Source organism: Eutrigla gurnardus (genome assembly GCF_963514095.1).
Source record: "Eutrigla gurnardus genome assembly, chromosome: 21".
Lineage (NCBI taxonomy): Eukaryota > Metazoa > Chordata > Actinopteri > Perciformes > Triglidae > Eutrigla > Eutrigla gurnardus.
Window position 1 is genome coordinate 19,191,190 of NC_139932.1, and position 13,258 is coordinate 19,204,447.

Below are 13,258 nucleotides of genomic sequence, written 5' to 3' on the forward strand. Positions count from 1 at the left end.
ATCCTTCTGATGTAACACTACTTTTCATTTTTCACCTAAAAACCCAGATCCAGAGACAGGGATGGAAAATAGAGAAATAGAGAAAACAACACACTCGTCCTCCAAATTAAACGTTTTTATTTCATACCTGCAGATATCATGTCGTAGTCGAAGCTTTATCTTCGCTGCTCTACTTAAACTCTGTCCTGCTGTTAAAAGAACACATACGAAGGTAACGCTCAGACACAAGAACGAGGCCAAGGGAACGTTAACGAGACTCTTGGCACCTTGGAAACAACTCCACATATAAAACAATCAAAACAGAAGGGCGGACGGAAAGGGATGTGGGTCACGTTGGGCTCGGGGGCAAGCTGGCAACCCTCCGTCTGATTTCTGTGATGCTAATCCGAGTGGACTTGGGGGACCTCATCGGCGACCCCTAAACTCCCCTTCCTGTCTGAAGCCATGAGGATCCATTCCTGGATCTGCTGTTTGTAAAGCAACAAGGTGGAAGGTGTGCAGGGAAGTCCATTTTCTGACGGGACAAAGGAGGATCGGGTTGACAGGTGTCAATCCAAAACCAGCTCCAGGTAGGGCCGGTTTTGGAGCACAACCTCAGACCCCCTTTTGGGGAACCGTGAGCAGGTTCTGCTTTTATGATAAAGTGCTCAAATGACAGCAGTTAAACCGATATAGTTGCAGCCAGGTGAAAACCCCACACCTTTGAATTTTGGGGGATTTCATGCAGCCCCATCAGCTTAAAGAGTTGAGTGGTATCTAGCCATGCAGATAGATTTGTTTGCCTCCGATCTAATGCAATGAAGCTTGAGGGATTTAATACGTGGTCTCACAGCAGATGGGATTAAAAAAATAATTAATTAATAAACAGCAACATGTGTCCACGTAGGGAGGGAGGGAGGGAGGGAGGTTCAATCCAACAGTTTTGACCCAAAAGAAGTCAACATTGACTTATTCTACCGTAGTTCTGCATCATTTCCAACTCTGTTTTGGTCTCCACCAACCTCTGAGAAAAGCTTTCACTGCAAATAGCTGTTTTTCGTGGCTGGAAACCAGGCTGAGAGTGGTGGGTGAACCAAAACAACAAACTGAAAGATGCTAAAATGCTCCAGAGAGTTGAGGAGAAAAACAAAGGTGGGTTATAATTCTTAGTTTGTTTGTCATTTCGAATTACCCCTTTAAAAAATTCCATTACCCTCCTTTAAATTGGAGATAGAAATCTCAGAAATCTCAAAACATACGCAAATAAAATGAAAACTCTGCATGGTTAGATACACGAGTACGGGAACAAAATATGAAATTTTGACTTTGAGTGAACGACCCCTTAAAGAGAATTTCAAATTTGAGCTCATTTACACATTTTTTGGTGTTTTCTGGACAAAAGTCTGTATTCTTTACGATAATGTTAACGTTTTTGTACGTTTCCTTCTGAAAGCAACAAAACGGGCTAATCCGCCGTATGTTTCTGTGTTGAATAAAGAAACTCTCACAGGGTTGGATTTGATTTAGACAGATCAGAGAGAGAATGTGGAAGAAACATAAAGCTCACATAATTTCACACATATTACCGACATGTTTTCAAAAAGCTCCTCCGGTGGGTGAAACAACGTGTCCCTGTGATGTATTCACAAAGCACGTACTGTATAATGACCATTGATGCCTCCAGCAGCTTATCACATCAGGTGGGAATATTCCAATTTAAAACACCGCCCACATTTATATGATCTTTGCACTGACAATTTCCCGCGGCAACAGTGAAATTTCCATATGTAAAAAAAACAACAGACGCCACTTAGACATAATTGAGATTCTGCCTACAAACAGGACTGCTTGTTCTGCTTCGGACCGAACAGCCAAACTACTTCACGAGAATCACAGTACTCTACTTCACATCGAATGGGTTTTCTCATCGTGTACTGAAACGAGACAAAACAAAACACTTTGGGTTTCAGATGCAGGAATGTGAAAAAAGGTGTTTTTTTCCTTGCTATGCCACATGAACGGGGTCTGTGAGCGTCTGTCCAACTGTCCTACTTCCGTTCTTGAGAATTCCCTCGGTGGCGATGTGACCCAAATTCATCGTTGGCGTTTTTGGTCCGCCCACGTCAGAGTCCTCTGCCTGAGGCTCTAAGAAAGCCACCCTCTTTCCGTTCGACCGCCGCTGTCCTGACTGCACCTCCCCGGGGTCCGAGCAGAGTGTGAAGGCTCGCCCGCCGCACCCCCTTGACCCGCCGGCCCGGTTCCCCCGGCATCGGCAGGGAGTGAGGTAGAGGTAGAGCAGCACCAGCACGATGCTGACCACGCAGGAAGCCAGCGTGGTGAACGCCGTGTTGAAATGCTCGGCGCCGCTGCCGTGCGCCAAGCCACTGGCGGCGCTCACGTTCCCGACCACCACGTTGACCCCCAGAGACTCGTTGGGGTCATACTGGCGTCCACGGGCCGCCACACACCCGTACATACCGGCATCCTCAACCAGGGCGCCTTGGATTTCAAGGGTGCCATTGGGGAAAACTGATAGGTGGGCACCCGGATCATTGATTGACGAATTGACCACAGTCTTAGGGGTAACCCAGAACACCTCCAGGCCCTCCTGGTCTGGATCAGCCAACCCTGGACATGGCACTCGTAGCCATTTACCAGGATCGACTTGGTAAGTCTGCGTCTCAAGTGGCGTATCCGACACTACCTGCTGGTTACATTCGGATGTCGGTCCTGAATCGCCCCTACACGGGTATTCACCTCTGAAGTCCACCAGGGGGCGATACTGTATCCACATCCAGTACTCCAGCAGGGCAAGTAGAGCACAGTCACACACCAAAGGGTTTTCCTGCAAGTAAATCCCGCCTTGTCGGGTGAGAGACAGCAAGCTCTGGACGGGCACCTCGCGGAGCCTGTTGTACGACAGATCGAGGAAGGTCAGATTATGAGGCCCTCCGGGTTCCCAATAGAGCCCCAGGGGGAACGCCTTCAGCCTGTTCCCAGAGAGGTAGAGCCTCTGCAGGCCGTGCAGATCCCTGAAGGCCCCTGGGTTTATCTGGACAATCTGGTTGCCAAACAGCAGCAGCTCTTTCAGCTCCTTCAAGCCCGCGAAGACGGACGAGTTCAGCACCGCCAGTCGGTTGGAGGAGAGGTCAAGGTGGAGGAGGTGCGGCGCCGTGGCGAAGGCGCCCTCCTCGATCTGGCCGATGCCGTTACGGCCGAGAACCAGCGTGGCGAGCCGGTCGAACGTTCGGGGGATCCAGTCGACAGGCAGGATGGCGAGGGCGTTGTGGCTCAGGTCCAACCGCGTGGCATAGGTCGGCATATCGGAGGGCAGCGCGGACAGATTGCACCCGCTGCAGGAAATGATGTCACTGGCACAAAGGCAGCAGGGCGGGCAAGTGGCCACGGAGGGAGGGAGGCCGAGACACAGGCAGAGCAGCAAGGCAGCAGCAAAGAGCTGCGAGGCAACGGGATGCATCCTGGAGTTCCCTCAGGACCGGGTCTCAGGTTACCGTCGCTCTGGGTGCAAACATGTCAGCGCTCTGAGTCGTACGTCAGCTCTGGTGGGAAACAAGGAAAGAGGGCGAAAGGGAAGTGAATCTCATTATTTTCTACGACTTCAGTTAGCGCCTCTGGCAACTAAACAAACCCAGAGTAAACACCGTTATAGCAAGCAAACACGACACGGGAGCAGCATGTCATACAGGTAAAGGTGTTACATGCATGTAGAACAATCTACAGTAATCTGCACACAATAACTGCTGGAATAAGTGTAACCATGCATAGTGATCCATACTCCATTATCTATCTATCTATCTATCTATCTATCTATCTATCTATCTATCTATCTATCTATCTATCTATCTTGTAGTATTTAATGTGATATTGCGCCACAAATATTAAAATGTTAAAACATTTATAACATAATTAAATTCACACAACTCTCCCCGTCAGTTCATAATAAAGTATTACAGAAAAAAACCTCCGCAGCGAACAAAAGTTTACAGTTTGATTTATTAAGCAATAAATCACCAAGTTTTTTTAAATAATGGATTCATCACTGGAATCATTAATGATACTAATTATAATACCAATCATTCTGTGGCTGCAGCGTGTTTAATGTGAGGTCTTTATGTTGGAGGCTGGAAGCCCAAATTATGTTTTAGAAGTGAGAATATTAAAGTAAATGAGAGAGAAGAATGCGGGAAAGTGGAAAGTATTTTATATGATTATTATTACTATAGAGAAGAATGGAATAATAAGCAGCTTTCATGACTTCTGGACCCAAACAAACAGACAGAAAGCAGCTCACCTTTCCGCCCAGTCAAACCATCATCTCGTCTGCCTCCATATGCACGCGCTCCCCGGACGCGTCGCGAGCACCGCGTCCCGTACGAGGATCCGGGGGAGAAAAAAAAAGGAAGACCACTACAGGCAACTCCCCCCTCCGCAGACGATCCGGTGTGAGGAGGAAGCCGGGAAGTGTTCACCTGCAGGTCGGGTTGCATGCGGCCGTGGGAGGGGTCGCCCTCAGAGTAAACACATCAGCAGGCAGCAGCGCGGTATGAGGGAGGGGGAGGAGGGAGGAGGAGGGAGGAGGAGGAGGGAGGGTGCAGCATCAGCACCATTAACTCACATGTTCCACTGCAATAGTTTCAATATGACTCTCTGATTCTCCTGGGAAACATCTTTACTGAACAGTGTTGTCTTTAAATGTCACTATAATAATAATTATTATGTATACCCATAATGCACCGTGGAGCACACATGACGCAGGCCTATATCACACCTGCTGCTCTTATATGCAGTAATATTGCTTTGGCATCAGAAGCGACTTGCATTGACCAATCAGGTTGCAGAAGGCTTTTGGTTGAGCAAGAAACCACAATGACAACTGGCAATGGTTTCGCTTTTTATTGGATTAAAATATGCACGTTAAATGGCTGCTTTTCAAACAATAGTCATAAACCTTAACTGTCATCAGGCTGATAGCTGAAGGTTCCCAAATGCATCAAATAGAAGAAAAAAATATATATATTAAGCTTACATAGACCGCTAATCTAAATGAAGGCTACATGTATTAAAAATAGGTACAGACTCTGGAAGGTAAGTTTGCAAATTATCAGTCAAAGTGATAAAATGTATAAATATAGGCATATAAACAAAAAGGTACATTAAAATCACATAATATGAAAATATATAAAGGGCACTATCTATAAGAGGGGTCTGCCTATTTATCTATTATTATAGTTATTATATTATCATCATCATTATCATCATTACGCTATTATTATTATTATTATTATTATTATTATTATTATTATTATTATTATTATTATCATTATTATTATTATCATTATTATTATTGTTATTATAATTCTTATCATTATTATTATTATCAATCAAACCACATGAGTACAGCATAAAAATAATAAATATAAAGAACACGACATACAAAAAGAGACATGAAAGAAAAGGTGATTCTTTGATTCTCTGGCCTTTGAAACCATAAAGTATAAAGAATAAAGGACTGTGAGTCTGGGTTGGTATAAATCAGCGAGGCCTTCAGACTGTTCCAGGATGGAAACACGCCACGAGGCACTTTTTTTTAAATCCAAGTCTTTCTAGATCCTCTTTGTCTTGAGCCCTTACATCTTGGTGTTGAAGTCCTCAATTAGAGCCTGGAGGGGTTTTCTTATTTCAGACATTGGATGATATAATCCAGCATCCCTAAAGTCACCTTAACCAAATCCAGATTTAAATCCTACACACGTCACGTTATATTTAAACAATTTCAACAAGGCTTGAAACGACTGCAGCGAAAACCTGCACAAACTCTCCGGCGCTCCGCGGTGATTTTGTTTAATTAGAGATATAATCATCGTAATGAAACATCTGTGACCTTAAACGTGTCTTTTTTTGTCTAACAGAGCCTTGAACGCCGTTAAAGGTCAGTTCAACATCCATTTTAGACCGATGACGTTTTTATGTGTAAAAAAAGAGAAAAAAGGATTTGATTTGTGGAAATAAATAAACAAAAACTCCCTTTGCATGTGAAAGAAGAGCAGCGTTTTTGGATTTGCTTGCTGAGGCAGAATATTTCAGACGGCGTTAAGCTGTGCAAAGGGTTTACATAATCCCCCTCAGTTCTCTACACAGTGTTTATCCGTGTAGTGTTGGAGGGCAAAAATGTAATCTGCCGCCTTATTTATTCCCTTAATGAGGCCACATTTTTGGTCTTAAGTGTTCCCCATTACTTTATTTTCTGAATAAGTGCTCCTGGAGCTCGTTTGTTGGTGTGTTTGTGTGTTTCGGGCTCCTTCATCAGTTCGTCAAGGTTGTTAGCGCTCCGGCGGCGCCTCCTCCATCTCCTCACATTCGCCGCCAATTCAAAAGAGAGAAAAAAACCAGGAAGATGAGTCAATTCCATTAGCCGACAGAGACGGAGAGGACGAGGCCGGTTGTCTTACAACCTTTAGACGTTTAATCACAAAAGCACTTTGTACGAGCTTCCCACCGGGGACACGGGCAAATCCCCCAATGTTTCCATGGCGCCCGCCATCAAAGCGGACGTCCTTCTGGCGTGTCCGTCGTGCTCCGGGATCAGATTCTGATCTCCATGCCAGGAATGTGACGAGTATAATGAACACGGAAAGAATATGAAGCTCGATAAATCCATTTCATCTCGCCTCCGTTGGCTCGGAGATTTATCTCGGCCTCGCTGGCCTCACCTGGCAATCTGGTGCAAAGTAATTGCATCTATTTTCAATTTCCAGGTGTAAAAAAAAGGGAAAAAAAGCCCCTGATTACACGGTTTAGGAGGAAGGCCAGCAGGGGGTTCTGAGTGCTGGCTGAGGACCAGGGTTGGTGGAGCGCTGGAGGTCTGGAGGGGTTTTTAGTGGAGTTCAGAAACCAACCCTCTATCTGTCCACCCGCCGGCTCCAACCACTTATTACTTACAGGGAGACGAGGCAGCCGTCCCATCATCCCAGCATGCAACTGAGCTAAAAGGCATGGAAACATCCGAGCTTTGGTTTCCCATTTCAGAGGTTTATGGAGTCACAGGCGACGAAATATAAACTGTGAAAGTCGTTTTTTACATAAAATACGCAAGTATTTTTCAATTTAAGAGGCCAAATGTTAACTGACATGGCTGTTAAATTTGAAGCTAAAAGTACAATAAGCTTAGCTTAGCTTAGCACAAAGAATGGAAGCGTTGGGAAACAGCTAGCTTGACTCCGTCCAAACGTAATAATAAAGATCTTATTCAGGTTTTGTTGGAATTGAGCAAACTAGTAAGTTAGATGAGAATGAATGAGCTTCAAAGTAGCTGATAACCAGCTAGCTGTTTGTTTCTGGGCTTTAATGCTAATGCGAGCTAACGTAAGCTAGCGTAAGCTAACAGGTTGCTGTGTGTCATTTTTATCGAACTTACAGACATGAAAGTGATACAGATCTTCTCATCTAACTGTTAGCAGAAAGAGGATAAACATATTTCCCAGATTTGTACAATATTATGTAATGTTTTATGACGTTTCAAGATACTTTATAGCTCAAGCGAGCTAGCAAGGTTTTTATTATTTCCTACAACACATGATTTGGCACCAAATAGGATGAGAATTGGATCCACGTTTGACCTTCAGGCTGAAAAGCAGCAGTTTTATCTTTTTTCTCAATGTCCTCGGAACGAGACATTCTCAGCTTTTGTCGCTTTTCCGCACAGATGATGCAGCGTTCTCTGCAGAGCTCAGGTCAGCGGAGGCCGGAACATTCACGCTACAACTTTGTGCTGAAATACAATTTTCCATATTTGAGAACATTCGTAATGGTTGCATTTAGAGTTGCTGTAAAAAAAATGTCATTAATATGCACGGCGGCCATCGAGTGTGCGTGTCCGTGCATTAACCGCCTCCACTTCAACGCGAAAGGATCGGCTTTCCAAAAGTGAACTGCAGGTTTTTTAAAACGCCAGGTGAGAAGGAATAAAAACCCACTGATGCATCCGCCCGCCGTCTGAGTGCAAACCATTAAGCAGATCACTCGTGTCCTTCCACAACATGCTTTGAAAGCATGACATTATGTAAAACTGCACAGGTGTTGCTGAATCTGAGGGACTTCAATCACTTATTAAATGATCAGAATGATAAAAACAATGATCTCAGTTCCCGATTGGGAAATTGCAAAATGCCGCACAAGCCAATAAAACGTTGCCAGCAAATGCTTTAAGTGCACACACATCATCTTTAACACTTCTCCATCCGGCGGCGGCGGCGGTTCATGAAGCCACTTGAAACTGTGGGAGCTGCGACGCGGCCAATGAGCCGCCAGAGTGGCTCCTAATGGACGACATTTAACCCCGCACTTCCTGCTATGTGGAAGAAACGCCGTGTTTCCATAAGCAGCTGCTTTCCTGGTTAAGTGCCCGCGTCGTAAGTCTGTGATGTAAGCTCTGTTATGCGGTTCTTGAAGTCCGAGACACCATTTGAGTCCTTAGATTTGAGTCTTGTTTTTACAGAATCGACCAATGGGCAAGGGGAGCTGGAATATATTGAAAGATGTTGGATTTGAGTCTTTTTGTGGTATTTGTTGAAAATGGTCTTTTCCTTTAAACAGGCCTGGAAAAGTACTCATTAATTGTATTAATATTTAACAAAATGCAGAATATTCCACACACTTTTTCCTTAACTCATATATTATCTACAAAGCCAACTGACCAAAGTGCAATGATTTGTTGATTTTGATTTTGATTTATTTAGCCCAATAAAAGGACAAACAGAAACAGAAGAGACAAATCAGTGAAAGGCATTATAAAAGCCTCACCTATTATAAAATCAATGATAAAACTAAGATATTTCACGTTAGCCGCCGCTAACGTATAGCTCCAATGCTTCTCATATTTTAATTTTTTTAAGATGACACAGTGAGATACGAGGTCGCGTCAGGCAGCCGCTCGTGTCGGATTTAGCGTTGGGCTTATAAAGGTAAGTTAGGTCATGTTTGGCGAGCGGTGTCACCTGTCACGGGGCTCGGGAGATTTAGGACGGGCTCCCACGGGAACGCTCAGCCAACCTTTGTCACGTTTTCACTTAAAGTAAGCAAATATAGAAAGTACAGCAATGAGAAGCATCGGCCCCAAAAATCACTCTCATCAACATTATATATCTATATTTATTGCATGTTAGCCAGCTGGATGATGCAACAGCTCTTGGATCCTCTTTATTCACTTTAGCTGCCTGTAGAGACTCTGTGTTATGTCTGTGTTCGTCTACCAAACACTCCTGTTTTGCACTAGAAACGCTGGCGTTGTGACCTCCACACATCTCTCTCTCTGCCTACCACCTCCTCTGAGTGTGTGTGTGTGTGTGTGTGTGTGTGTGTATAAGACGCTGCGTGGGTGTAAATAATGTAGCATGCACCTTGCAGGACCGGCGTGACATTAAAGCCTACTTTGTAGTATATTCAAGTGTCCAAACCCACATTTGCGTGACTTAGTCATCTTATCATGCAGCATAAAACATAAAAACACCATATTGTAGGTTTTAAACCCTGACAATCATTGATCCACGGACACAGCAGCGGCATGGCAACCACCAGCGAACTGGGTTTTTTTTCGTCTGACCTTCGGCCCCGTTTAGGTTCAGGGGGGTTCTTCGTCCGAGCGTAACCTAAAACCACGTGTTAAATATTCAACCCCACCGTGTTGACAGCAAACAGATAAATGGATTGTCATGAAGCACCGTCGTCTTTGTCTTTCATGCACTAGATGTTAAATAATGGCAGGTGAGCTTCAAGCAGCTGACTTAATTAACAATCATCACCTTGAGTGCTAATACTTCTGTCTCATATTAATAAGGTAGTTAGTAATAGCAAATATGTTGGCAGGTCAGTTACCATCACTCAAGCTGGTGTTTCAAATTGTAAAGTGTCCCAAATAGCAAGTAAAATCATTTTTATTTTACAATCATTTAATGGTTTAATTAGTTTATAGCGATTATGTTATAAGGCAGTCAATTTTCTTCTCACATTTCTGAAGAGTTGCGTTGTTCAACAGTATCTCATTAAGACTGCTTTGAAATTAAGAGTCAAAAGGCGATTTTTATATTTCCCACTTCAACAAGACAGTGTCAGGAAAACAGTTGAAGCATATCATCAAATTAAAAACCCAAATGTCTTTAAAACGCATGAACACACAAACAGAAAACATGCACAGATAAAGTCCTCTGGTGATTCTCAAGAAACTAAATGAAACAAACAGAATCGCCTCTAGTTTGGGTCAAGTTTAAAAGAAAAACACTGGATCCTACATATCCCATAATGCACCAGCCGTTTTAGCCATTACTTTGGTCCAAATTAAACTTCATAGTATTTGAATGTTCTGGTTCACGACCAAATTTGCAGAACTAAAGGCATTCTAGACAGGAAGTGTTAGTGTGTTAGCGTGTTAGCATGTTAGCTAACGTTTTCTGTTGCAGGGTTGTCGTCCACATTTTTAACGTTAGCTAGCAGCAGAAAAATATCTTTGCTTTACCTGATGACATGTCCCTGATATTCAAACGTAACCGGTCACTTTGCTTGAATTTCTATTATTTATATGAATTCTTAAGCACATTTAAAAGTAACTAGCTTTGCATATTAACCCCAAAAAAGCATTTAGCGGTATCTACGCCACCCACAGACGTTAGCATTTAGCTCACAGAGCTGCTAGCCTGGCTGCAGCACCAAGAATGCTTCCTTTTGGATCCGATATCACTTCAATTGCAACAAAAACCTGCAATGTTACTTTGTGCAGGTCCTTCTTGTATGCAAATATGCATTTATTTCATCAGGGTTCTGGTCTGTTTGTGCCGAATTTGAAGAAATCGGCCTAAGGCGTTCCAGAGATGTCGACCTTCACCTTTGACCTCAACATTCTAACCAGCTCACGCTTAAATCCAGGTGGACGTTTTGTACAATTTGAAAAAAAAAAGCCTTTACATTCTTGCTATTCAGCTTCACATTCTCACCCAGTAGAAGAGAGATTTACTGGGTGAGAGAAATATGCTCATATGACCGGAATACTGCAGCGAAAATGACAAAAGGAATCCTCTGATTAACGAGGCTAATGAAGTGTGAGAGAAGTAATTGGAAGAACACGATGAGCAGATCTAAAATGTAAAAAAATGACTCGTCTTTCATTAGCGCTGCTCATTTCTTTGGATAAAAGTATCTCCACGCTGCTGCTGTCTGACAGATTCAGGTCTTTGTGATTGCAGCGAACAATTGCAGGCTTTCTATTTAATGTGGACGTGATTTCCCAGAGAGTCGGGTGCAGCTCTGATCTTCCAGTCGGCCACAATTTAGAAGAAAGAAGAAAAAATTAATCTTGAGCCATTCGTCTAATTTAAAAAGGAACTATTTTTATTCAGCGGCTAAAAAAAGGAGCTGACACCAGCTTTGGTTTCTGCTGATTGGAAACAATTTGAAAACCTTTCTCATTCACCTGATACATCTTTATTTCTCAATATACAGAAGAGAAATTACAAAAAAAAGCCCTAAAAACATGGAAAAGCATACAAATCTTCAAAAGGTGCAGATTTATAAAATATTGATAGAATTTCTTGTGGGTTTTTTATGTTCAAACCTCGATGGAGACAAAAAACCTGGTGAAAAATAAATGCTGGTTTACAGAATCTCCATCAACTCTGCAACTGCTGTTAATATTAAAGATAAACAGCGCTCTCTGGTGGACACACAAGGAATTTCTACCCACTCATTGCTCATTTCAGCATGTGTACTAACCAAGTACTAACTCAAGTACTACTTTACAAGCCTTATTTATACTTCTACAGTCAGCGGCACAAAAAGTGGGTTTGCATTATATACGATGCATAGTGGTGTCACACCAGGGGGGGGGCGCCAGAACGATGATCAATATACATATTTTCTTTTTAATATTTTCTATATTAAAATGCTGTTGTACTTTTCTAAATCATTTCTGCACAGCATTAATGTTACATAGAGTTGGAATTGGCCAATATTGTTGCTGCATACCCCTCTGACCCTAACCCTAACCCTAACCCTAACCCTAACCCTAACCCTAACCCAAGTACAGAACAGAAAAAGTACAATGTGGAGCAGCTTTCCAGACGAGATGTTTATCTAAACATAACTGGTCAGACGAGACACGGAGATGCAAGTCACGACGCATCGTTGGCATGTTTCTCGTCTTCAGAGACGCAACAGAGCGTTACAGCAATGAGCCATAACGCACAGAAACGTTCTTTTATTTCATTTGACACAGAAAGAAACAATACAATTTACAATCCATTGTTCATAAAAGGGCTCAGCAGGATTGGAAAACAAATAGATTCATCATCAGTATCTCACTGGTCGACATAAACCACCGAGTCGTCCACAAACAGCAAAATAACTAAAACCAAAGGCGACCCTTACCCTCAACCCATTCAGTCTGTCAGAATAATAATACAAGCACTTTAAAGGTTACTGATTTCCTTATCAGTGATTCCTTCCTAATACTTTGAATAAAATCTGGGTTTATAACTCTTATAAAGTTCGTTTTTTGTCTCCTTTCCCCCATTGTGTTTGTGTAGCTGTATGCTCTGTATTGTTAGGTGTGTGTTTTGAGCCTGTTTATCAAGTGTGTGTGCGTGTGTATGTGTGTATGTGTGTGTGTGTGTTTGTGTGTGTGTGGCCCTTATTCGCCGCCATGTTGACACACGTGTGCTCGCAGTGACAACTGTGGGAGGTGAAAGGGGCCGCGCACGTCATGCATCATGCTATCATCACCGTGTGAAGGCAAAGACAACCCCCCTCGACACACACACACACACACACACACACACACACACACACACACACACACACTCACACACACACACACACTTCAACATTTACCCAGCAGCCACTGGGAAAAAGGTGTAGCTTAGTGGAGGTTGGAGAGTTCACATTCCAGGTGGAAAACAAGAGGCCTGTCCTTGAGTGAAACTGTTTCACCAGCTTTCTTCTAACATGCATGACTTTTTCTTCTTCTAGGCCCTCGTTTTGTCCCCCCCCCCCCAAACGATTTCCCGCTAAGTGACCCCCACTTGTGGGCGGCATATAAAGGTCAGGGGGTCAAATCCAAAAATATATTATGTTGACAGGAAGGTGGCGGGGCCCACGCAGGTGGCAGGCGCTCAGACAAAGCGTCGGCCTCTCGCTCAGCGGATCCTCCCTCGGCCGCTAAGAAGTGTGTCAGCTCCGGAAACAATAACATTCTCTTGTTGGGACTCCTTTTGGT

At 43.5% G+C, this 13,258-nt stretch overlaps 1 protein-coding gene across 1 annotated transcript; it reads right to left on the reverse strand.

Annotated features, from left to right (window-relative positions):
• Window positions 1-133: 133 nt before the first annotated feature.
• LOC311031860 (amphoterin-induced protein 2-like) lies at window positions 134-4,492 on the reverse strand. Its single transcript, XM_084038393.1, has 2 exons — window positions 4,292-4,492; window positions 134-3,539 (listed from the first exon to the last, which is right to left on the reverse strand). Exon 2 carries the CDS (start codon window positions 3,455-3,457, stop codon window positions 1,985-1,987), a length of 1,473 nt encoding a protein of 490 aa, XP_083894519.1. The 5' UTR covers window positions 3,458-3,539; window positions 4,292-4,492; the 3' UTR covers window positions 134-1,984.
• Between the last annotated feature and the right edge of the window lie 8,766 nt (window positions 4,493-13,258).

Excerpts from the sequence above, each read along its gene's own strand:
- LOC311031860 (XM_084038393.1), bottom strand. The coding sequence starts at position 3,457 with ATGCATCCCGTTGCCTCGCAGCTCTTTGCTGCTGCCTTGCTGCTCTGC.